The sequence below is a fragment of the Balaenoptera ricei genome, chromosome 4, assembly GCF_028023285.1.
Source record: "Balaenoptera ricei isolate mBalRic1 chromosome 4, mBalRic1.hap2, whole genome shotgun sequence".
Classification (NCBI taxonomy): Eukaryota; Metazoa; Chordata; class Mammalia; order Artiodactyla; family Balaenopteridae; genus Balaenoptera; species Balaenoptera ricei.
The window spans coordinates 102,413,458-102,440,085 of record NC_082642.1 but is presented as its reverse complement, the minus strand read 5'-3'; the positions used below and the strand labels follow the sequence as shown (position 1 = coordinate 102,440,085).

The window sequence follows — 26,628 nt, the reverse complement described above, 5'->3', positions numbered from 1 at the left end:
CAAGATTACTCTACCCGGCAAGGATCTCATTTAGATTTGATGGAGAAATCAAAAGCTTTACAGACAAGCAAAAGCTAAGAGAATTCAGCACCACCAAACCAGCTCTACAACAAATGCTAAAGGAACTTCTCTAAGTGGGAAACACAAGAGAAGAAAAGGACCTACAAAAACAAACACAAAACAATTAAGAAAATGGTCATAGGAACATACATATCGATAATTACCTTAAACGTGAATGGATTAAATGCCCCAACCAAAAGACATAGACTGGCTGAATGGATACTAAAACAAGACCCATATATATGCTGTCTACAAGAGACCCACTTTAGACCTAGGGACACATACAGACTGAAAGTGAGGGGATGGAAAAAGATATTCCATGCAAATGGAAATCAAAAGAAAGCTGGAGTAGCTATACTCATATCAGATAAAATAGACTTTAAATTAAAGAATGTTACAAGAGACAAGGAAGGACACTACATAATGATCCAGGGATCAATCCAAGAAGAAGATATAACAATTATAAATATATATGCACCCAACATAGGAGCACCTCAATACATAAGGCAACTGCTAACAGCTATAAAAGAGGAAATCGACAGTAACACAATAATAGTGGGGGACTTTAACACCTCACTTACACCAATGGACAGATCATCCAAAATGAAAATAAATAAGGAAACAGAAGCTTTAAATGACACAATAGACCAGATAGATTTAATTGATATATATCGGACATTCCATCCAAAAACAGCAGATTACACGTTCTTCTCAAGTGCGCACGGAACATTCTCCAAGATAGATCACATCTTGGGTCACAAATCAAGCCTCAGTAAATTTAAGAAAATTGAAATCATATCAAGCATCTTTTCTGACCACAACGCTATGAGATTAGAAATGAATTACAGGGAAAAAAACGTAAAAAGGACAAACACATGGAGGCTAAACAATACGTTACTAAATAACCAAGAGATCACTGAAGAAATCAAAGAGGAAATCAAAAAATACCTAGAGACAAATGACAATGAAAACACGACGACCCAAAACTTATGGGATGCAGCAAAAGCAGTTCTAAGAGGGAAGTTTATAGCTATACAAGCCTACCTAAAGAAACAAGAAAAAGCTCAAGTAAACAATCTAACCTTACACTTAAAGAAACTAGAGAAAGAAGAACAAACAAAACCCAAAGTTAGCAGAAGGAAAGAAATCATAAAGATCAGAGCAGAAATAAATGAAATAGAAACAAAGAAAACAATAGCAAAGATCAATAAAACTAAAAGTTGGTTCTTTGAGAAGATAAACAAAATTGATAAACCATTAGCCAGACTCATCAAGAAAAAGAGGGAGAGGACTCAAATCAATAAAATCAGAAATGAAAAAGGAGAAGTTACAACAGACACTGCAGAAATACAAAGCATCCTAAGAGACTACTACAAGCAACTTTATGCCAATAAAATGGACAACCTGGAAGAAATGGACAAATTCTTAGAAAGGTATAACCTTCCAAGACTGAACCAGGAAGAAATAGAAAATATGAACAGACCAATCACAAGTAATGAAATTGAAACTGTGATTAAAAATCTTCCAACAAACAAAAGTCCAGGACCAGATGGCTTCACAGGTGAATTCTATCAAACATTTAGAGAAGAGCTAACACCCATCCTTCTCAAACTCTTCCAAAAAATTGCAGAGGAAGGAACACTCCCAAACTCATTCTATGAGGCCACCATCACCCTGATACCAAAACCAGACAAAGACACTACAAAAAAAGAAAATTACAGACCAATATCACTGATGAATATAGATGCAAAAATCCTCAACAAAATACTAGCAAACAGAATCCAACAACACATTAAAAGGATCATACACCACGATCAAGTGGGATTTATCCCAGGGATGCAAGGATTCTTCAATATACGCAAATCAATCAATGTGATACACCATATTAACAAATTGAAGAATAAAAACCATATGATCATCTCAATAGATGCAGAAAAAGCTTTTGACAAAATTCAACACCCATTTCTGATAAAAACTCTCCAGAAAGTGGGCATAGAGGGAACCTACCTCAACATAATAAAGGCCATATATGACAAACCCACAGCAAACATCATTCTCAATGGTGAAAAACTGAAAGCATTTCCTCTAAGATCAGGAACGAGACAAGGATGTCCACTCTCACCACTATTATTCAACATAGTTTTGGAAGTCCTAGCCACGGCAATCAGAGAAGAAAAAGAAATAAAAGGAATACAAATTGGAAAAGAAGAAGTAAAACTGTCACTGTTTGCGGATGACATGATACTATACATAGAGAATCCTAAAACTGCCACCAGAAAACTGCTAGAGCTAATTAATGAATATGGTAAAGTTGCAGGATACAAAATTAATGCACAGAAATCTCTTGCATTCCTATACACTAATGATGAAAAATCTGAAAGAGAAATTATGGAAACACTCCCATTTACCATTGCAACAAAAAGAATAAAATACCTAGGAATAAACCTACCTAGGGAGACAAAAGACCTGTATGCAGAAAACTATAAGACACTGATGAAAGAAATTAAAGATGATACCAACAGATGGAGAGATATACCATGTTCTTGGATTGGAAGAATCAACATTGTGAAAATGAGTATACTACCCAAAGCAATCTACAGATTCAATGCAATCCCTATCAAATTACCAATGGCATTTTTTACGGAGCTAGAACAAATCATCTTAAAATTTGTATGGAGACACAAAAGACCCCGAATAGGCAAAGCAGTCTTGAGGCAAAAAAATGGAGCTGGAGGAATCAGACTCCCTGACTTCAGACTATACTACAAAGCTACAGTAATCAAGACAATATGGTACTGGCACAAAAACAGAAACATAGATCAATGGAACAAGATAGAAAGCCCAGAGATTAACCCACGCACCTATGGTCAACTAATCTATGACAAAGGAGGCAAAGATATACAATGGAGAAAAGACAGTCTCTTCAATAAGTGGTGCTGGGAAAACTGGACAGCTACATGTAAAAGAATGAAATTAGAATACTCCCTAACACCATACACAAAAATAAACTCAAAATGGATTAGAGACCTAAATATAAGAGTGGACACTATAAAACTCTTAGAGGAAAACATAGGAAGAACACTCTTTGACATAAATCACAGCAAGATCTTTTTTGATCCACCTCCTAGAGTAATGGAAATAAAAACAAAAATAAACAAATGGGACCTAATGAAACTTCAAAGCTTTTGCACAGCAAAGGAAACCATAAACAAGACGAAAAGACAACCCTCAGAATGGGAGAAAATATTTGCAAATGAATCAACGGACAAAGGATTAATCTCCAAAATATATAAACAGCTCATTCAGCTCAATATCAAAGAAACAAACACCCCAATCCAAAAATGGGCAGAAGACCTAAATAGACATTTCTCCAAAGAAGACATACAGATGGCCACGAAGCACATGAAAAGATGCTCAACATCACTAATTATTAGAGAAATGCAAATCAAAACTACAATGAGGTATCACCTCACTCCTGTTAGAATGGGCATCATCAGAAAATCTACAAACAACAAATGCTGGAGAGGGTGTGGTGAAAAGGGAACCCTCTTGCACTGTTGGTGGGAATGTAAATTGATACAGCCACTATGGAGAACAATATGGAGGTTCCTTAAAAAACTAAAAATAGAATTACCATATGACCCAGCAATCCCACTACTGGGCATATACCCAGAGAAAACCGTAATTCAAAAAGACACATGCACCCGAATGTTCATTGCAGCACTATTTACAATAGCCAGGTCATGGAAGCAACCTAAATGCCCATCAACAGACGAATGGATAAAGAAGATGTGGTACATATATACAATGGAATATTACTCAGCCATAAAAAGGAACGAAATTGAGTCATTTGTTGAGACGTGGATGGATCTAGAGACTGTCATACAGAGTGAAGTAAGTCAGAAAGAGAAAAACAAATATCGTATATTAATGCATGTATGCGGAACCTAGAAAAATGGTACAGATGAGCCAGTTTGCAGGGCAGAAGTTGAGACACAGATGTAGAGAATGGACATATGGACACCAAGGGGGGAAAACTGCGGTGGGGTGGGGATGGTGGTGTGCTGAATTGGGCGATTGGGATTGACATGTATACACTGATGTGTATAAAACTGATGCCTAATAAGAACCTGCAGTATAAAAAAACAAACAAAACAACTAATACTAAACTTTCATTGGGTTATTTGTATGGAAACATGTTAATATAAATGTTTCAGACATTACATGAAATTTCTAAAAATCTTATATTTGTATTTGTATGGAAATATGTATGGAAATATGTTAATATAAATGTTTCAGACATTACATGAAATTTCTAAAAATAAAAAAAATAAAAAAAAAAAAAAAAAAAAAAAAAAACTGAGCTCCTGACTCCCCCTCCAAAGCCATTCACTCCTACAGTTTTCCCCATCTCAATAATGACATCTTTCCAGACGTTTGGGTCAAAAACCTTGGAGTCACACTTGAGTACTCTCTCTCCCTCATGTCACATCCAATCCAGCAACAAATCCTTTTTCGGCCCTACCCTCAAAATATGTCCAGAATCTGCAGTTTCTCATCACTTGCAATTCCTACTCGAGCCCATGCCACAGTCATTTCTTGCCTAGATTAACAACATAGCCACCTAACTGTTGTTGTCCCTATCCCTTCACTCTATTCTCAACACTGCAGTCACAGTGATTCTGTTGAGATGTTAAATCGCATTCTCAGTTGTTCCTCTGCTTAGAAAAACCCTCCAATGGCTTCTTGTCTCACTCTGAGTTAAAGCCAGGGCCCTACACGACCTGTCCCCGGGTTACCTCTCTGACTCCATGCCTTATTACTCTCCCCTCTCTCCTCTCTAGACATAGGAGCCTCCTTGCAGTACTTTATACACGCCACACATGCTCCCACTTCAGGGCCTTTGCACTCTTCCTCAGATATCCAAATAGCTTGTCCGTTCACTTCCTGCCAGGCTTTACTTAAAAGGCATATCCTCAATGAGGTTCTTCCTTGACTAACCTATTTAAAAATTACAACACTCATCGTACTACAAGACTCCCTATCCCCTCCCACCTTTATTTTTCTCCCTAACACTTATAACCATCTAAGACAGTATATGTTTTGCTTATCTACTGTTTTTTGTCTGTGTCCCCTAAATCAAATATTAGCTCCGTGAGATCATGTCTACTGCTTTATCTCCAGCACCAAATACAGTATCTGATACATAGATACTGTATTGCTCGATAAATATTTGATGAATGATGGATGAAAATTAACTGTTATATTAGATACCAACAACACTGTTTTAAGCAAAATTCATATATAGCAATTGTTTCTTTAACTCTATCCAAGGGAAATGTAACAAACATACTAAAAGGCTGCCAGATATTTAAGGCAGTCCCACAGCTTGTACTCTAAAAACAGTGCTTTATTCATAAGGTTCCCCACTCCAACCGGGACAACTGTATGCCATTCAGAGACAAATGGAACCCAGAAAGAGTATTTGTACAAGAAGGTGGTTCTGACAATTATGAGACATCCACGTGGAAATGAAACTAAACAAGTAGATGTGAAGTTCAGGAGATCTGGGTTGGGGGTTTAGACATGGATGTCTTGAGCGCAGAAATGGTCTATGAGGTTGCTGTGAGCAATTTCGGTTACAAGTAACTCATTTAGAATTCCTCAAAGAATAGGAGTATACAATGGAAATAAGGACAAGACTCTTACTAGAATTCAGGAACAGATATACAGCTAGGTTTCACAGAAACTCAAAAGTAATTTAGGAAACAAAACTGAAAAAGGTACTTTTAAGTAAAGGCTACTCTGGTTGATTAGGCTATGCTGTCACCTCCTCATCATCGAACACCACTTGCCATTATGGTGCTTCAACTCTACTGACACTACCTTCTACTTTTGCATTCTCTCTCACTAAATCCTATGTATTGGGGGGATTTAGCCACCTTACAGCCTCCAAAATACCTGCCCTGTCTTTTTTATATCCTCTTCCTTTTTCCAACTAACCCTCTCTCTATACATACACATATTCATATTTAAACTCTCACAGAGAATCTAATGTAATTTATACACCATTTTTCCTGTCGTAAACAATTCTGTGCCAGACCACAGTATTCAATTACAGAAGTCATAAGAGTAGATAAAAATCTACCTGGGAGTGAGCAGAAAAAAAAAAAGTGAAACCCCATGAAACAGTAACACTTAACAGTGAAGCAGAAGTAAAAGAGCCCAGCAAGATGACTTAAAAGAAACAGTCAAGGAAAAAGGAGGAAAATCCTGTGTCAAAAAATCAAGGGAGGAAAAAAAAGAGGAGGAAATGGTTAACAGAATCAAATAAATAATGCAAAGAAGGTAAGTATAATAAAGACAGATTGGATTTAACAGAGAGGTTGTCCTGATGACAGCAATTTCTTCATCTAATTTTAAATATCTGAGGTTTCACCTGTATTAAAGATTATCATGCTAATGAAATAGGAAGCTTTGAATAGCCATATACTTTTAGACCTGTATCACTGTGTTCTGTTAGTACAGTGGGTTTCAATCTCTTGTAACAATGATTCACTAATGCAGTGAGTCTCAGCTAGCAATCCTAGGAAGGCACTTCAGATTTTCAGGGAGCAGCGGGGGGATTCCATGTAGTTCAAAAGGCCCCATTAAGAATCACTATCATAAGGTTTTAGTAGTAAGATGTTATCAAAAAGGAAAAAGAAAATACTAAATGCCAGAACAAATTTTGTTCTGAAAGAATTTAAGAATTAGCTTAAGAATCTGTGTCTTACGGCTGTACCCAGCATTAAAGATTTATGATCAGTACTGATCTCAGCAGAAATAATGCTATCATGGCTATGCTCTGGGTGATGTAGAAGAGTCCAAGACCAAGATAAGTTCTGTGCTGATTAAATTTAAACTAAACAAATCCTCTCTAGGCTGCTAAATGTTAAATTTAGAACTCAATGGAGTAGAATTCTTAACTCATATCAATTACATAAATTCTAAAAGCAATATTCTATTGTGATTAAAGCAAATCCAGAACACGAATACCTTCCATATCTGCAGCTTCTCCTTCATCTTCCTCTTCCTCCTCCTCACATAATGCTGAGCAATCTTGGAGTTTTATACTGTCCTTTGAAATTGATTATATTTAAAGTCACTTAAATATGTTCATTAGTTCAAATATTGAGCACCCACATGCCAGCACAGTGCTAACTAACCACTGTAAAAATAAGAGTGATAAGATATTTCTTATGCTCAAGAAACTCCTCCTTCAGATGACAAACCCATAAGCCAATCTTTAAGAGTGATGTGCTAAGTGCTGTGACTGAAAAATATAAAAGTATCATAGAAGCACCCAGTCATCTAAAAAAGTTGCCAGTTGCACTTCCAACAAAACAATACTTCTAGTTAAGCAATTCATTAGTATTAGAAAACCAATTCAAAGTTAACTTGCACACTTAAAGGAGAAAAAGCTATATATCTATAAATCACAATACATTTATAAGTTAAATTTATTATTATAAATAAAATACTATCATATTCTCTAATTTGTTAACATTCCTGACTGAATTAAGCAATTACAGTTATTAGAACACATAAGGTCTCAATTCTTAACTATATTTGCACTAGAATGAAATAATGCTAACCAAAGCCAAGCCTAATATACAATTAACATTTTCACAAAATTAATATTCTAAAAATCTGAAGTCAATGTAGTAGGTAAAAAAATTGGACATTTAGTTTCACCTAATTTATAATTTTACTCTGGATAGCAAGTATTCTAAGCACTAAATTATAAATAATCATGTAAATTCTATATTAAACAGGAAGTCACAGGGAAGATATATTCTAGTTGTAAATTATTCTAAATATTCAACCTTTACTAGGACATAAGAATGTTAAGTGGGATACAAAGTACCATATTAACCATTATTGCATTTATTAAAAATTCTTAAAAGAATTACCATAAACCTATCAAACAATGCTATCCACATTCCTCTGCCATTTATCATTCCCAAAGTCTGAAGCATACATACTAATGGCTGGAGTAAACAAGAGCTTCTGAAGCAGCAAAGCCATTTATGTAATTTTTCCTTTATCATTCAAATTCTCCAAAAAGTAAAACTTCAAAAGGATGAATTCTCAGGCTAATGAACTGAACCTTAAATCCCTAGCAAGCATAAAACTGTACGCAGGGAAAAAAAATATTGTTTTGGTTTCTAACACCTTCTGTTAAGCCCCAGTAACAAATCCCAAAAGATCCAAATGACAAAAACACATAAAGAAGACTATCTTAAACTAGGAACTGTTGTAGTTGAATGTTTCATAAGGACAAAAGGAACACAATTATTCTGCCCAAATATTCTGTCCTCTAAGAGATTTGACTGTGAACAAAACAGTTAAGAAAAGATAAGGGTGAAGGCATTTCGTATTTTTTTTAATATTATTTCAAACAACTATATCAAAAATATGAAGGCAACTCTAATCATTCTTTCTCTAGAAATGGAAAAGCTAATGTAATACAGATAGTCTAAATTAACTGAAAACTTTCAAGGAGAAAATTTCTACCCAATTATATATTTTTACCCTTCCTTCAAATGAACTGTACAATAAAACCCATTTAGCTTCCACTCATCCAAAATGTCATGATTTTGGAGGACATAAAGTTTCCTTTAAATTTTCAAAACACAAAATAAAACAAAAAAACAAGAATCCCTCAAATTAGCAGTAAATTAAGAAATTACAGAAGAAATGAGTAAATTACTTAATGTTTAAACTACAAATTTAAACACGATACCATCAGCAGCTACTGATCAGCAAGTAAATAAATCCCCTCAAAACCTCCACTTGAAGACCATTTGGTACTTAAAAATAAAAAGCCGTTTCTTTTAAAATGGTCTAGAAATCTTCCCAATTAGAAGAAAAATTTGTAGATTTTAACCAGTTACAATCTCAAAAAATGTTCTTCTTAACCATTTGACAGATTAAAGAAAAGAGAAGCACTGGGAAACAGCAGTGTTTTGGTATGTTGATGTAGAAAAATGAGAGGGAATAAAATAGCTGAAATTTAAAAGAGCTTGATAATAAATAATTAGTTTGCATAAAAATGATATAAATAATCTCAAAATAAATATACATGCAAATAACTAGGTCACTGAATTTAGAAACATAAGTAAACAACCAGTACCTTGCTTTCCAGTGTAATCTCCTTAACTGCTTCGGTTATTCCTGCAATACCTGTTTAAAATTCAGCAAAATATAACTAAAATTACGTTGTAAACATCCTCCATTTACCTGATTTAAGAAATATAAAAATACTTAATATTACCTAAATTCTCAAAGTTCTCTGAAACGAGGAGGCAATGTTAGCAGCACTTTTACAAATGAACTCTAATAGGAATAAATATTCCCAAAGGCACCTTTCATATTAAAAATAAAATAAAAATTTTTAAATACCAATTTAATATTTTACCATAAATTATCCTACTCTATCATTCCTCATTTACTATTCTTCACTTATTTACTTTCCTTGTGTGAGTCTATCTAAACAAATATTCATCCTCAGAAAATGAACAGATTAAGAGATTACAGGAGTCATACTGGGTTGGTCAAAAGGTTCATTCGGTTTTTTCCATAAGATGGCTCTAGTAGCACTTAGCTATCTTTAACTTCATTCCAAACAATTTTGTTAGATTGTATGTGACAGCTGTCATATCAGCATGCATTTAAAAAAAAGACATCAAAATTGGTGAATTTTTGTGTTGCCATTGTACTGTTGAGGATGGAAGAAAAAAAGCAACATTTTCGGCATATTATGCTTTATTATTTCAAGAAAGGTAAAAACATAACAGAAATGCAAAAAAAAGATTTGTGTAGTGTATGGAGAAGGTGCTATGACTGATCGAACATGTCAAAAGTGGTTTGTGAAGTTTCGTGCTGGAGATTTCTCTCTGGACAATGCTCCATGGTCAGGTAGACCAGTTGAGGCTGATACCGATCAATTCGAGACATTAATTGAGAACAATCAACGTTATACCATGTGGGAGATAACCAACATACGCAAAATATCCAAATCAAACATTGAAAATCATTTGCACCAGCATGGTTATGTTAATCACTTTGATGTTTGGGTTCCACATAAGATTAGCAGAAAAAACCTTTTTTTTTTGGCTGCATTGGGTCTTTGTTGCTGTGTGCGGGCTTTTTTTTTTTCTCTAGTTGCAGCGAGCAGAGGTTACTCTTCCTTGAAGTGTGCGGGCTTCTCATTGCGTTGGCTTCTCTTGTTGTGGAGCATGGGCTCTAGGCGCGCGGGCTTCAGTAGTTGCGGCATGGGGGCCCTAGAGCACGCGGGTTTCAGAGTCGTGGCACGTGGGCTCTGGAGCACAGGCTCCGTAGTTGCGGTGCACAGGCTTAGTTGCTCCGCATCATGTGGGATCTTCCTGGACCAGGGATCGAACCCAAGTCCCCTGCAATGGTAGGCGGATTCTTAACCACTGCGAAGTCCCTGGAAAAAACCTTCTTGACCGTATTTCCACACGTGATTCTGTACTAAAACATAATGAAAATGTTCAGTTTTTAAAACAAGCTATGACGGGCAGTGAAAATTGGATACTGTACAATAACGTGGAATGGAAAAGACTGTGGGGCAAGCGAAATGAACCGCCACCAACCACACCAAAAGCCGGTCTTCATCCAAAGAAGGTGATGTTGTGTATACGGTAGGATTGGAAGGGAGTCCTCTATTATGAGCTCCTTCTGGAAAACCAAACGATTAATTCCAACAAGTAATGCTCCCAATTAGACCAAATGAAAGCAGCACTCTGTGAAAAGCGTCCAGAATTAGTCAACAGAAAACACATAATCTTCCATCAGGATAACGCAAGACCACATGTTTCTTTGATGACCAGGCAAACACTGTTACAGCTTGGCTGGGAAGTTCTGATTCATCTGCCATATTCACCAGACATTGCACCTTCGAATTTCCATTGATTTCAGTCCTTACAAAATTCTCTTAATGGAAAAAGTTTCAATTCCCTGGAAGACTGTAAAAGGCACCTGGAATAGTTCTTTGTTCAAAAAGATATAAAGTTTTGGGAAGATGGAATTATGAAGTTGCCTGAAAAATGGCAGAAGGTAGTGGAACAGAAGGGTGAATACGTTGTTCAGTAAAGTTCTTGGTGAAAATGAAAAATGTGTCTTTTAATTTTATTTAAAAACCGAAGGCTCTTTTTGGCCAACCCAGTATTTACATTTAAACCTGCACTGAAATTTTTTCAACAAGATACTGGTTATACTAAATATGCTATTTAGGGGCTTCCCTGGTGGGGTAGTGGTTAAGAATCCGCCTGCCGATGCAGGGCACATGGGTTCGAGCCCTGGTCCGGAAAAATCCCACATGCCGCGGAGCAACTAAGCCCGTGAGCCACAACTACTGAGACCACATGCCACAACTGTTGAAGCCCACGTGCCTAGAGTCCCTGCTCTGCAACAAGAGGAGCCACCGCAACGAGAAGCCCGTGCACTGCAACAAAGAGTAGCCCCTGCTCGCCGCAACTGGAGAAAGCCCACACGCAGCAACAAAGACCCAACACAGCCAAAAATAAAATAAAATAAATTAATTTTAAAAAATTAAAAAAATATGTGCTATTTGCTTCAGAAATCCAGGACATTCAGAGGTAGTAATATCATATCAGGTTTATATGGGACTTTCTATTTTACTGTTTCTATATCTTAAATAATCCTTACAAACACTATTCTATAAGGTAATGATTTCTCCCTATAAAGAAATGAAGTCTCCAGAAAAAGAAAGTAATTTGCATGAATCTCACAGACAGTTACATGAATAATCTGGGACTCAACCCACACCTTTTTGGTTCAATGCTCTGTCCAGTGCCCCTCATTAAGCAACTACCTTGGAACCTACTTATCTCAATGAAAGTGACATTAAGCAGATGGCAGCATCATAAGTCAGTTAAATAATATTTCTAATTCAAAATACCCATCAGTGTTCTCAATTAAATAATTCAACAAGGATGGGAAATATTAAAGAAAAAAAAACCCTAAATACAAAATAGGCTTTGCTCCTTTGTTAATCTTCTAAAGCTTTGATGTATCTGTTCAATATATCCAAACCAAAGAATGACTCATTTTCACAGATGGAAAATGTCACAATCCACAGCTCTAGCATAAAACTTTTACTTCACAGTAGTTTTTCTAGAAATTACTTTATAATAAGTATGATTATTTTATAACAGTAAAGCCCAAATATTAACGTAATAAATTGCTATTACAAAACAGTTCACTGAATCTACTACATAGAAACACAAGAAAATAAACCTCTTCAATCCGTTTAAATATAATGTAGTAGTATCCCATTAAACCAGACTCTCCTAAAAGTAGGACATACTGGCAAAGAAAAAGAAAGCTCAAATGATCCTAATGAAGGTAATACTCTATAAGGCTGTGATGGTTAATTTCATATGTCAACTCAACTTGGGTAGGTTATTGTGTCCCATAGTTTGACCAAACAGCAGTGTAGATGTTGCTGTGAAGGTATTTTTTAGATGTGCTTAACGTTTAAATCAGTATACTTGGAGTAGAGCAGATTACCCTCCATAACGTGGGTGAGCCTCATTCAATCAGTCGAAGGCCTTAAGAGAAAGACTGAGTGCTAAAGAAGAAGAATTAATTCTGCCTCCAGACTGCCCTCAGACTCCAGCTGCAGCAATCAACTGTTCCCTGAGTCTTCAGGCTGCTGGCCGGCCTGACCTGTACATTTCAGAATCGTTAGCTTCCACAATCACGTAAGCCAATTCCTCAAAACAAACCTGTCTATATCTATATCCATGGTTTCTCTGGAGAACCATGACTAATACAGGGCTAACAGAAATGAAAGAATCCTGAGAGAAGAAAAGCAGTGATGAAGCAAAGGGAACTGAGGTGAATAAAGAACCAGGTACCTAGCCTTGTGAGTCAGTTGGAAGCACTGCTTTAAGCCAATCAGAATATAGTTTAAACCTAAAATTCTAAGTGTATCTCTCATAAACTTTACTTAGAATTTATGTACACCAAATTAACTGAAGTATAATACTATGTTGCTTTCTATGTAAGAAAATGATGCTACTTGTCTTCTGTCAACATGGCAAACATTTCTTTAGTTGTAGAATTTCTGTAATAGATTTCTGTCAATTCAATCATTCTGACACCTGCGTATCTCGGTGATGAATGCCTTGTAAATATGTACCTGGATTTTGGGGTAGGGGTTATGGAATAAAATACAACTAGACAACTTGAGAAACTCACTAACATGATATCAGAAATACAGTGCTATAACCAATGGCTCTATTCAGTCAACAGGCAATTTCCTACAGATGTGCTACTCACATCTCCCAGTCATGTGAAGACTAAAGCAGAGTAGCTAAAAGATTTTGGAAAGATCCAGGGGAAAAAAGAAAAAAAAAAAAGTCCAACAGCGCTACTCAGTGGAGAAAAGAGGATGATTTTTGAAATTATTTTAAGAAGTTGTTCAATCTATTTTCTCTAGGCCTTGACATAACAACATTCAACTCATTAAGGAACAAAAGAGCTTCAAATCAAGGAGCTCAAGTCCTAAATCTGTTTCTATATCATCATAAGGAAATGATGGCAGTATCCTTTACTCAGAGAAGAGGAGAAACAGACTTAATGAGGTACTTTTTCCTGTGCAGATTATTTAGCCCTCTGACTACTGCAGTGAGTCTCAACTGAGAGTAGCAATTTTGCCCCTCGCAGAATATTTGGCAATGTCTAGAGGCTTTTCTGGTTGTCACGACTGGGAGGATGTGACAGGCATCTAGTGGGTAGAGCCCAGAGATACTGCTAAACATTCTGCAATGCACAGAAAATGCTATGACAAAGAACTATCCTGCCCAAAATGTTTATAGTACTAAGACTGGGAAACCCTGCTCTACCACTACATTTGATATACCTCCTATTCTCTAGGAGTTAGAGGAAGAAAACTTGTTCTTAGTATCCTAGATTTAAATTCAGAACATATTTTCTTTATTAAAACTAAGTCATGGGCTTCCCTGATGGTGCAGTGGTTGAGAATCTGCCTGCCAATGCAGGGGACACGGGTTCGAGCCCTGGTCTGGGAAGATCCCACATGCCGCGGAGCAACTAGGCCCGTGAGCCACAACTACTGAGCGTGCGCGTCTGGAGCCTGTGCTGCACAACAAGAGGGGCCGCGATAGTGAGAGGCCCGCGCACCATGATGAAGAGTGGCCCCCACTTGCCGCAACTGGAGAAAGCCCTCGCACAGAAACAAAGACCCAACACAGCCAAAAATAAAATAAATTAATTAATAAAAAAAAAAAAGGATTCATATCTTTAAAAAAAAAAAAAAAAACTAAGTCATAATATGCCTTTATGTAGCCTTTTTTTTTTTTTAAATCAAGGCTGTTATAAAAGACTGTAAAGGAGTTTAAAACAATTTAAACTAAATACATGCCATTCTATTCTCCTCTTACCTGTATTATGATAAGTATCTACCCATCCCCCATCACCATCATCTTCTTCAATGATAGCTTCCAATTCATCTGAATATTCCATCTGTTTGCACCGCTTGTAGCATGGCACTATAAAAAAATGGCAAAAACAGTTACTAGGACATAATCTGCTTCCTATAAATCCATTAAAAAAAGAGAAAGTTTATTCCATAAAATATATTTCTGCCACCAAAATATTAGGTAAATATTATATTTTACTTCTAATAGGAGTACTTAATTTAAGAGATACATTCAACCCACAGACAAAATTATTTGACCACACTTATCTTTCCCTAAATACAAAATCCCTTTGTATTTGTTAGAAGACAAATACAAAGGCTCTACTGGGAGTGTTCTATATATTCTCTACCCTGATGATCTGTGAAGATCAACAAAGCTGAAGTCAGAGATGACACTGTTCAACCTCAGGCTAATGAATAATATACTATTTTAACAGCTTTACTCTCAGAACATGGAGGCACCACCTGTCACACTCGGAGGTGGTAGAGGTGACCTCTGGTTTGCAATGCTAAAGTAACTTTCAACATGTATTTCATAATTCATATTTAAGCTCCAGCTATTCATAATGGATAAACCAGTTTAAAGTTCACTAACCTGCTAAACTTTACTCTCTTATACAAATTGGTGCCAAGTTTTTCATATAGCAAATGCATCGATTAACAGGTATTATAATTCATATAAGCCTAAAAATTGAAAAATTATAAGGTAACAACATTACGACATGGGGTCAACAAAATGCTATTAATCTCCTGATTTTTTTTTAAAACAAGCAAGATATAAATGACCAATCCTATCAAAAAATATACTGTAGGAAATAAAAAACTGATGTTTTGTACATGTTTTCCCTTTCCTATAATGAGCAAATTAGAATAGAAATCAATGTATTGTTATGTGATTAGATAGGGACTGTAACAACCTTTTGATGTTGTTTTCAAATTAGCTTCATAAATAACTTCATTAACTTCATAAATACCTGTTTCAGAAACATTTTTGTGCCTATAGGCAATCTTTCAATGACACAATGGACAATAAAACCTCTAGCTTTGAGATTTTAGATATCAAAGATAGTATCAGTTATACTTTCCATAAAAAATTTAAGTCTAAAGATGATTAAAATAGCTAAAAAGATTATGATTATGAAGTCTGCTTAAAAAGCCCAATGAGAAAAAAGCCCAATTTTCCTTAAAGCTCTTTTCCTTCATATCTTAAAACTAGACATTTTTGGCAAAAAGAAATAACAAAAAGGAAGGAGATAAAATCAAGTATGGAAAAAAATACTCTACCCATAGAAAATCCATAGTTTCATTAAATTTCCAAATTTCTGGCTGAGGGAAGCTGCAAGTACCGCTTTAAGCATGAATTACGATCAGCAAGTGCTAAGGTATTTTAAAAAATATAACTCTTTGCGCAAAATTAACTAATATATACAACATAATTCTTACCATTTTTGGTGACCAAAAATTGTTTGCCTGATGGTAGATAAGCCTTCACTTTCAATTCCTCCCCTGTAGCCCTTTAAAAAGAGTGAAAAGCACCAAAATACAAAAAATATTTTAAAAGACAAAGACAGAAGATATCACATGTTAATCTCAACACTACACAATCCACACCCCTGAGAAAATTATTTTAGGACTGGTTTGGGAAGGATGCCATAAGTGACATACGTCACAGCAATGAAGAGCACAGCAATATTTATTGTAAGTGAAATGTACCAAGAGATGCAGACAGACCAAAAGAATTTGGATTCAATATTACACAAAAAGGTAGAATAATACAGAACTATATTATGCAACTATTGTGTTTGCCTCTAACCAAATATAATCTCATTCAGATTTTTAATCTTAAAGTACTGCTCATCTGAAGGCCAAGAGGAGGCAGAAAAATAGCTCCATGACATTACATAACAAAGTAGGTGGTTCACAAGATCCACATTCCTACCACTGCATTAAAATTGGAACTAAGAGATAAAAGATGCTTTGAATCACAAGATGATAATGTTGAGAATAATAATGGTTGTAACAAACAAAAAATCCTTTTATTGAGTGCTTATTAAGTATAGGACCTAGAATTCTAACATGCAGTATTTTTATATAATCCTCAGATACCTAAAAAGTGAGTAATATTTATAGTCCCATTTTATAAGTAAGTAAACAAAAGCTTAAAGAAGTCGGGCTGCCCACAGTCACAAAACTGGAAGGTAGAAGAGCCAGGATGGAGCCAAGTGACTCTAGGGCTCCTGCTCTTGAACACTGCTCCCTCTGTGGGTCACAGCCAGCTATTTGATTTTGGGGGGCTACTCTGGAATATCTCACTAAGAAATTTGTTCAAAGATTCTTCTGTGGGTCACCTAGGGGAACTGGTCAGAGCTAGAGTGGCATGTGGTATCTGTCACAAATATAAATGAGCACAAATTTTGAGTTCTGCTGCTGTCTTAAGCTTCAGTCTAAACTTCAAACCATAGATTTGAGCAAAAGATAAAGCCAGGAAATGTCCTAAAACTATTTGGCAGGCTTCCAGTATCTTTACACATTTTCCAAGTGTCAAATTCAACAACATCATGGCAATGCCTAAAGTTCTGCGGGAAGATGATATAATACAGTCACGATGGCACCTGTAAACATGAACGCATAGCATAGAAATGGTCTGTTTCTAGCACTGATTTAAAATGAATTGTTCCTTTGGCCCCAACAATTTAGCCAGAAGTATAGACATTGGAGTGTGATATAACTGAGTTCTAAGTTACAATAAAATTATTTAAACCATCACAATTTATGAAATGGAACTATAAACTACTACCTGCTAAAAGAAGATCCTGTCCATATATACCAACCCCTATAACAATACTATAAATTATATAACAAAACTAACTAGACAACTAAGGGCTTCAACAAAGAAATCTGAATAAAGAAAATGTATATCTATCACACATGTATTGAAGAAAATCCTTATTTAGTTCTTTTTCCATAAAATGACTATTACCTTAAATTTTATATATCTATATGACTTGAAATATACATATATATTGTAGACCACAACATAGCTAAATATAGTTTTAACAATTTAGGGAGGAAAAAAGTCTAAAATCAGAGAGCTTCTATGATATGAACATAATTTAAAATATGGAACAGAAATACACATAGGAAAGACAAGGACATAAAAATAAATGAACCTGACATTTCGGCCTTTCTTGGTACATAAAAAACAATGTTCTACAAGATAAAGAGCAATTGATCAAAAGCAGTAAGAACTATTTTGGATATGTGTTAAGCATAAAAATTAAGGGTAGGTTGGGAAATGGCCAAAGGCTCGGTGACACAAATGCAGTTTCTCTTTGACTTTTTGAAATACTGAAAACAGTCCAGGAACCCACTTTATTATTTTACAGATCCTAAAAGGCCCACGGTCCCCAAAGAGGGGACAGACAGAATCATGAAACTCACAGAGGGGCAAGGACTTGTTAAAAAAAAAAAAAGAAAAAAAAAATTAAGGGTAACAGAAGAGGCCACAGATGAAAGAGAATTCTAACTGTGATTTTAAATAGTTTAATTATTTAAGCTCTTTAGATATTAAGGAAAACATTATCAATTAGAATCTTGTTAATTCTAGAACCCCTGCTCCCAAATCAAAACTCTACCTTTCAACTACAATTGAAAAAGTGTCACTGAGGGAAAAAAAAGGATGTAACAAGTTGAACCACTCATATCCAAACAAGATGATAATTCCAAACAATTCTAGCCTAATTAAAATAGTCTGCCAGTATTGGGATCAATTTTGCAGCTACTGCCAGGTGCTTTTACCATAAGTACTCAAAGTAATGAAACTGAATTTGTTTTAAAACATTCTGTTATTATTCAGATGTTTAAAAAACACATTATGAGAACTGCTAGTTGTTTAAATTACTTTATAATTAAAAGAAAAGTTAATGAGGAAAATAAAAATTGTAAAAGTCTGTTACAAGTAGATTTCCAATTAAGACTTTATTTGGTATCATGAATCTTTCAACTTTTGAGCTCATTCCTAAAAAGGGGAGAAACTTTTGAACCTTAAAGAAGGTCTTATGGTAAAGAACCGTAAGATTCTGCAAAATTCTGCATTTATTAATGTCATAAAAAAATCCAATACTTCTTAATTTGAAAAATAAGCTAATCAGGTTCCTTAAAAAACCAAAAATACAACTACCATATGACCCAGCAATCCCACTACTGGACATATACCCTGAGAAAACCATAATTCAAAAAGAGTCATGTACCACAATGTTCACTGCAGCTCTATTTACAATAGCCAGGACATGGAAGCAACCTAAGTGTCCATCAACAGATGAATGGATAAAGAAGATGTGGCACATATATACAATGGAATATTACTCAGCCATAAAAAGAAATGAAATTGAGCTATTTGTAGTGAGGTGGATGGACCTAGAGTCTGTCATACAGACTGAAGTCAGTCAGAAAGAGAAAAACAAATACCATATGCTAACACATATATATGGAATCCAAAAAAAAAAAAAAAAAGGTTCTCATGAACCTAGGGGCAGGACAGGAATAAAGATGCAGATGTGCAGATGTAGAGAATGGACTTGATGACACGGGGAGGGGGAAGGGTAAGCTGGGACGAAGTGAGAGAGTAGCATTGACATATGTACACTACCAAATGTAAAACCAACAGCTAGTGGGAAGCAGCTGTGTAGCACAGGGAGATCAGCTCGGTGCTTTGTGACCACCTAGAGGGGTGAGATAGGGAGGGTGGGAGGGAGACGCAAGAGGGAGGGGATATGGGGATATACGTATACATACAGCTGATTCACTTTGTTACACAGCAGAAACTAACACAACCTTGTAAAGCAATTATACTCCAATAAAGATGTTAAATATTACGCTTATGAACAGAAAAAAAAAGCTAATCAAAGTTATTAAACTTTTGAAAATTATTTTTTAAAGACCCACCACAAGAACAGACTTAGACACTATAAAGAAACGGAATACTGGTAAAGGAAGTAAGGCACTTCTCTCAAAAATCTCCATCTTCTGTGCTAACAGAGCAAAACAAAACAGGCATAATGCTCAGTTTTTCTTCATTTATTTTACTTTCGCAACACTGGAGCACTATTTAATAGAAAAATCTACTAGAGGAGGGTTAAACAGGTCATTCTAATTTTCATGCACTAATCTATTTTGTAAACTGCCAAAATTATGAAGTCACACCTTTTATAAACTTCCTATTCCTCACTCAAGAGTACTTACCATTGCCATGTTGGACAGTGGTGGACTAAGTGATCTCCAGCTGCCACAAACTATTGAAGATTTAGCAGAAATATGAAAAAAGGAAAAAAGAAAAATTGAACATCATTGAATGTAAGGTGGCAAAATACCAAAGGGATCATCCTGTGTAACCTTGATTCAAAATAATCAATTAAAATGCAAAGAGCACCAACTTGCTCTACCAGCCTAAAGATTTATTTTTGAATATTTATTAAAAGTACAAAATTTTTAACATCCATGAAAATGTAAATTAATTTTGGAAGAAAAAATATTGAGTGCTGTTAATTTTTTTATTCAATTGTAATCACTGGATTTAGATAATGCCAAAAGCATACAGTACCATGAAATGAATAAGGGTAACACAACAGGATTTTAAAATGCCAAAAACCACTTTATGGATGAATAAAATGTAGAGCGATTTTTGCTAATGGTTGAAAAGTCAATGAAGATCTTTGAAAAAATTACTAAATAACTACAGGTCTATGATGTAAGAATAGTTTATTACATCACAGTGCACACAGTTTTTCTTCCTCATTTAAAAAAAATTTAAGTAACATCTAATTTTGAAAGCTTTTTCACACTATTAAAGGAATCATTAATAAAAGTGAGAAATGTACTGCCAAACAATGGGGAAAAAGTTAGAAGCTTTTGGATTGAATCAGAAAACACCAAGACAATTAAGAAATTGAATCCTCTAACAAATCTTGGACTTTCTGGGCAGGCTGAACATTGTACAAATTTTTGTTTTTCTTCAGAAATGAAAAACAGACTCAGGAAGAAAGAGTTTAATCTTCTGAGAATTTCCATTATACATGAGCATGGATTGATCTTATCGCAAGAGAGAAATCCTGCTTATTCTTGAGAGCAGAAAATGAAAGTCTGTTAAACATAACTGCAGTGTCCCAACTCAAGCTATATGCACACATACTTCCCCAATTACTATTTCACAACAGCTCTAACTTAAAATCATGTATTGTTCATGGGTTTATTACACAGCAAAAAATTATATTGTCTTTAACCTTCTAATGTCTTTCTGAGAAAAGTATGTCTATGTATGATATTCTGCTTTGAGAGAATAAAACTCTATAAAATAAGAGTTCTGACAGTAACTTCTTTTAAGAAGATAGATTAACAAGATAAGATTTCGCAGCATACTCCCAACAGTAACTTTACAAAATGTTGCTGTTCTTTTATTTAAATAATTTCTTTACTACTTAAAGGGATTAGGTAAAGACAAAAACCCAAACGAAAGCAATACCCTCTCCCCCAGGTTTTAAGCATTTTGGGTCTTTGCAACAGGATGCTGCATAACTCTACGGCTATTGGGAACTAATTCATCATCACCAAAAAAGTATTAATTTAACAAAATGCAAGCAAAACAAAGAATTAAAAACATAAAAATTCTTTAATGATACTGCCTTGAGATCACAAGACTCTAATATTTTATTCCCCAGCACCTCTGGTGGCATCCATTGAAAAAATAACAAAAACACTAGAAGATAAGGAAAAATATAAAAGAACATAGAATTGCTATGCTACTAATGATATTTAGTACATGTGTATATCTGCTCTCATTAGCAGTGGCCATTATTATTATTACATGCTTCCTATGTTCAAATGAAAGATTCAAGTTTCTAAATTCTCAATACTGCTTACAGTAGCTTTCTCTTAGTGATTAAATATTGGATAAGACTGAATAACTTTAACAAGGTAGAATCAATATTAACATTCTGATGAGCAACTTTATTCTTCAAGCTATCCTCTATTACTAGTACTCTATTTACTCAAGTCATACACATGTTGTACATTAAAGTATTTTTAGTCAGACAGTACCATATTAGATAATGCCTGTCCTTATTTTTAAACACAATACTTCCACATCTCTCAATGAAAACAAAAAGATAGTTAGAGGCTGACAGCCAGAAGCCCAGAAACAGTAAGAGAAAACAAATGAACAGATCAACTCAGTATAGTACTGATCCAAAGCATTTTGTCTTCTGGTTTTCTTCCTCTAGACTCATTCTAATCTAATTAAATCCCATAATTGCACTCTATCTCAATTCAGCATTATGTGGTTGGTACCCAGCTGAGCTAGTTTTTGCCTTGCATTTGTTTAAAAATGGGGAAATTCATAAATCACTTCATGATACAATTAAGTGCAAGAGTTATTCATTGTAGGATTAGTAGCTGTTTTAAAATGGTTTGCTTAATTCTACTCAATGACCACAGACTTGTATCTCTAAATCCAACTATCTATTTACCAATTAGCCATTTTCACATAGAGGAGATAAAGCCGAAGAGTACAAGAAAAACAGCACACTTTCATCTCTGCTCTTTATTTTAGATACTGAGTTTCAAGAACATTAATGATATCCTTAAGCTCAAAATTTAGTTTTATTTGGCATTCAAGGTATTAAACTCATGATGCCTAAGGGAGACTGGGTTCTTTAGAGAATGTCGAGTCAAAACCCCTCATCTTAAAGATGAGGAAACATGAGGCCTGTGCCTGGATAAATTGATTTGCCTGAGTCAGAATAGGAGAAATTAGAGAAATGGGTCTAGAAGGCAGGTCTTCTAGGTTTTGCCATACTATTCTGTGTCTTCACTAAACATAAAGACAATTTTAGATAAAATAGTCAGCTAAGCACACCATCCTTTGAACTTACAAGGATCTGGGACTGAAGAGATTCCATCACAATTGAAAACTAAAAGATCGGTTAATTCCCTGGCTTGAGGTCTTGGAATTTACAACCAGATCATACAACATGGCTCATTTCAATAAAGTTCCATTGCCAATGACTGGTACTTTTAATGAGAGTTAAAGGTGAAGCTTAAATAAATTATTTGCCATTCATTAAGACTAAAAAATAAGTCTGATGTAACCATAACTATTCATAAAACTGGAGTCCAAAAGGATATTTAGACCAGAATGTATTTCTCTAAAGACAACAAAATAAACTACCTAAAGGAAAGACAATACTCTTATTATATAGATTTAGTGAACAAGTAAAATGATTCCTCAAAACATAATTCTATATTAAATGTTCAATAAAACACAACTGGCCTATAAAAGAGCCATTTGTTTCAGCATTAAGCAGATTCATCATTGTCTGGTTAGTAGAAAAAGTGAAAGAATGGTGGGAAAAAAAATCAATGTTAAATATGTAGCAATAAAATATTTAAGCTGAATACTGATAGAAAACTTAATATCCAAGCATTGAGACAAAGTTTCCAAATGGAAAGCCATGAAAACTCATGTTTGGGGTAGAAAGAAGCAAGACAACAAACACCAGAGTCCACTGCACAGCTCCATATAATACAAATATGAGTGAAGGATAAGTCACTATAGGAATCTTTTCCATTTCCTCTCCCACCCTCATTTCTAAATAAAGAGAAACTACAGAAAAATATGAGAAATGGCAAACTGAGAGGGAAGTTACATGTTCTTTTATGGGAAATAGAAATTGCTATTATTGTAATTACAATTACAAAATTGTAATTACAATTACAAAATTGCTAATATAGTCAACAGGATCTAATTTTACTCAAATCAAGATTAAATTTCAAGATGTCTTCTTATAAAACACAAAAGCCACCCAGTTTTATGTAATTGTAGAATATAATAGCTTTATACTGATATCTTCAATACTCACCTCTTCTGGGGTGATAACACCTGTTTCCTTAAACTTTGATTCCTAAAGAAAATAAAAAGAATAACAGTATTACACTATCTCTCACTTTCAACTGAAAAATGTTTGTGGGCAACTATTTGCCTGGTACCCATCTAGGTAATGGAGCATGTGCAAAAAGACAATCTGTCACTGGTACCTGACCTCAAGGAATATGTAAGTATAACAGAGGAAACTGACATGAAAGTAATTACAATATAATGTGATCAGTGTTATAACAGAGCAAAGCTCTTTTGAAAAACATTCAAAGATTTATACAAACATTAAACCTCAAAATAATTTTGTGAAATGACGAAATATTATTTTACAGAACAGAAAAATGTCTTAAAGATGTTTAAACATATTACAATTCAGCCAATATCTCATTTGAGTAATATTAGAAACCAAATCTAGAAGTCCTAAATCATTTAATACTTTCCCATTATTCTCATCTCCACCAAGATATTATACAATATTCTGTCCTCTAAAGCAAAGATGTTACTTACCAAAGTTTTCTAAAGTTTAAGTTATATATAAGATTTTGTGGTAGAAATCTACAAAAATGAAGATTCATTTATGAACATTATTGATTCAAAAAATACCAAATAACTACTATATGCCAAGCACTATTTAATAGGGACATAATAGGGTAATAGGGACATAGAGTGAATAAAATAGACCATACCCCTCCTTGTCCTCATAAGAAGTTTAAACTCTAGTTCAGGGTGAAAAGCCAAATGGTCATCAAAGATAAATGGGGCAGAGAGGAAACTGGTCGGGGTGGAGGGAGAGAGATGGTTATTTAAAATAGGATGGTAAGAGAACAAAGACTGCACTGATGGGTGACTATAGAGTAGCGACCTTAAGGAAAGGAACCAGCCACAGGGCTGTCTGGGGGAAGAGCATTTCAGGCAGAGGGAAGAGCAAATGCAAAACCCAAGGCAAGAGAGCGCTTGATGGATAACACAGAGGTCAGACTGGCTTTTAAGCAAAAGTGAACAAGGGCTTTTGCTTAAAAGCCAATAGTGTATATATATATATATACCAAACAAGTATAGGCTTGAAGATCATTGTAAGGACTTTGGCTTTTACTGTACATGTGCCTTCCAAACCATGATTTTTCTTAATTTTTACTCGTTGGGATAAATCATCATTTATTTCCCAGGGATTTAGTTTTTTCTCCTTGCCTTCCCATGTCTAGTAGGAAACTACAAGAATTCACTCTGTAAACCAACAGTTTGCACAGGGAAGATCAAGGAGAGGGTCATTAATTCTGCTTTCCTTATTACTAAAAATACATACTAACAAGCTAACACATCCTTTCAGTTTGGTGAACAAGTAGAATGCTTTCTCAATACATAATCCTGTAAGTTCAAAATAGCAGTTTTATATTTTATTTGGGAGGTTTTCTTCTCTTGCTCCTCTCTCCCTGAAACTAAAAAGTTTTAATAATTGTGTATTATTTAAATGCTGTATGTCTAGTAAATTAGACGTTTCTGATAAGATGACATAATATGCAAAAGAATCATTCAATTCAAATGTCAAAAAAATTATTTTCAAAGTTGACTGAATAATCTTAATTATGATGGGTTTCACAGTAAACAAATGTAAGCGTAGCAAGTGTTGTTCTCATTTATAAACTTTTTTTTATAACTTGGCCCAACAAGATATCATTTTAAAACCATTCTTAGAAATAAGTATTTAAAAACTACACGACTAATATTTCGCTTTGTCATGGAAAGGGAGCAAAGTAAAATCTTCTTAGAACACCAGAGTAACTTCTTGAATAGAGAGGAACAACCACTTCCATGGATATTTCATCCTACACTAAGATTTGTAAAATTTTAAATGAAAGCTTAAAGAAAAAAAACACTTAAGCAAGAAATCACTATTCATTTACTATCACTGCTCGTTTTTCAGAAAGGAAAAATAAAGATATGATAACAAAAAACTTACCATAAAGGGTTATAAAAGAAAAACTCGAATGCACTTCTAGAAATTTATCTTTGAAAATAAGAAAGTCAGTCACTGCTGTAATAGCTAATGTGTCACAATTTTTAGTTTAAAAATGCTGTTATTGCCAATGTAAAAAAAAATAATGTATCTAGAAGGGTCAAGCTGCTCCGTTATTATCACTGACGTCCAAGATGAACTAGTTTCAGCTATTTTAAAACTTGGGAAAGGGGGTTTTGCCCGCAAACTGGGTTCAACGGTACTGAAAGAAATAATTTTGCAAATTTCACCTTGTTCCACTGAAATCTAATAAGCTGCGACCTCATTGACAACTCACTATTTCAAACTCTTAATTACAAGCCTTACTACGAAATTTGAAAGAAAAAAAGTAACATGTCATTTTAGTACCAAACACTGATTCATTTCTTTAAAATAAGCAAAATCCTTGTTTAAAAAGTTCAAAAGACTTCCGATCTTAGGATTTAATGTTCTAAAACCCACTTAGCTGCGGACTACGTTCCAACCCGAGCTGAGTTCTGGCGGGTGAAGTCCGCACAGAGCGTCGCTCCAAGTTTACCCTAGAGAACAGCTAGATACGACCGCGGGAGGGGGCTACACCTTTTCCCGCGTACCACCCTTGCCAGCTTCCTACACCGCTCCCCACCGGACAACACCGTGACTCCCCCGGCGTCCGGTCCTCGGTCCCTGCAGAGCCAAGCGTGAGCCTGACAGCCCCCCGCAAGCCCGGCTTACCTTGAGGACCGGGGTCAGGTACTCAGCCACTTCCAGTGCCTTTCCCTTCACCGTGTTAATCACATTCTGCATCCTGGGGCCGGAGTAGCGGCCGGCCCCGCGTCGGAGAGGAAAGGGCAGCCGGGACAGTGGTCGGGAGTCAGAAAATGTCCCTGCTGCCGCCGACTCGCTTCAGCACCGGCCGGCGGCACCCGAGGGGACGGGACGCGACGGGAGGGACGGGACGAGGGGGAGGGGCGGCCGACGCGGCGCGCAAGGGCAGGGCGCGCGCTCCTCGCGCCCCAGGCAGCGCGCGGCAGGCCGGGCCCAGCTGTCACCTGGCCGCGAGCGAGGGCGGCGGGGCTGAGCTGGAAGAAGAGGGCGCACGCGCACCCCTCGCCCTCTCGGGAGGAGTCTTCT

The 26,628-nt window shown here is 35.6% G+C and overlaps 1 protein-coding gene across 1 annotated transcript in view; it reads right to left on the bottom strand.

The window, feature by feature from the left end:
• The window catches only part of ATG3 (autophagy related 3), a 34,359-nt gene extending 7,829 nt beyond the window's left edge, over positions 1-26,530 (bottom strand). The window contains exons 1-7 of the mRNA XM_059921170.1: positions 26,230-26,530; positions 23,509-23,550; positions 19,838-19,887; positions 16,040-16,110; positions 14,559-14,666; positions 9,239-9,288; positions 7,099-7,180 (exon numbers count right to left, since the gene is read on the bottom strand). Coding sequence (XP_059777153.1) covers positions 7,099-7,180; positions 9,239-9,288; positions 14,559-14,666; positions 16,040-16,110; positions 19,838-19,887; positions 23,509-23,550; positions 26,230-26,301 — 475 coding nt within the window. The 5' untranslated portion in view covers positions 26,302-26,530. The remainder of the gene's footprint in view (positions 1-7,098; positions 7,181-9,238; positions 9,289-14,558; positions 14,667-16,039; positions 16,111-19,837; positions 19,888-23,508; positions 23,551-26,229) is intronic.
• Between the last annotated feature and the right edge of the window lie 98 nt (positions 26,531-26,628).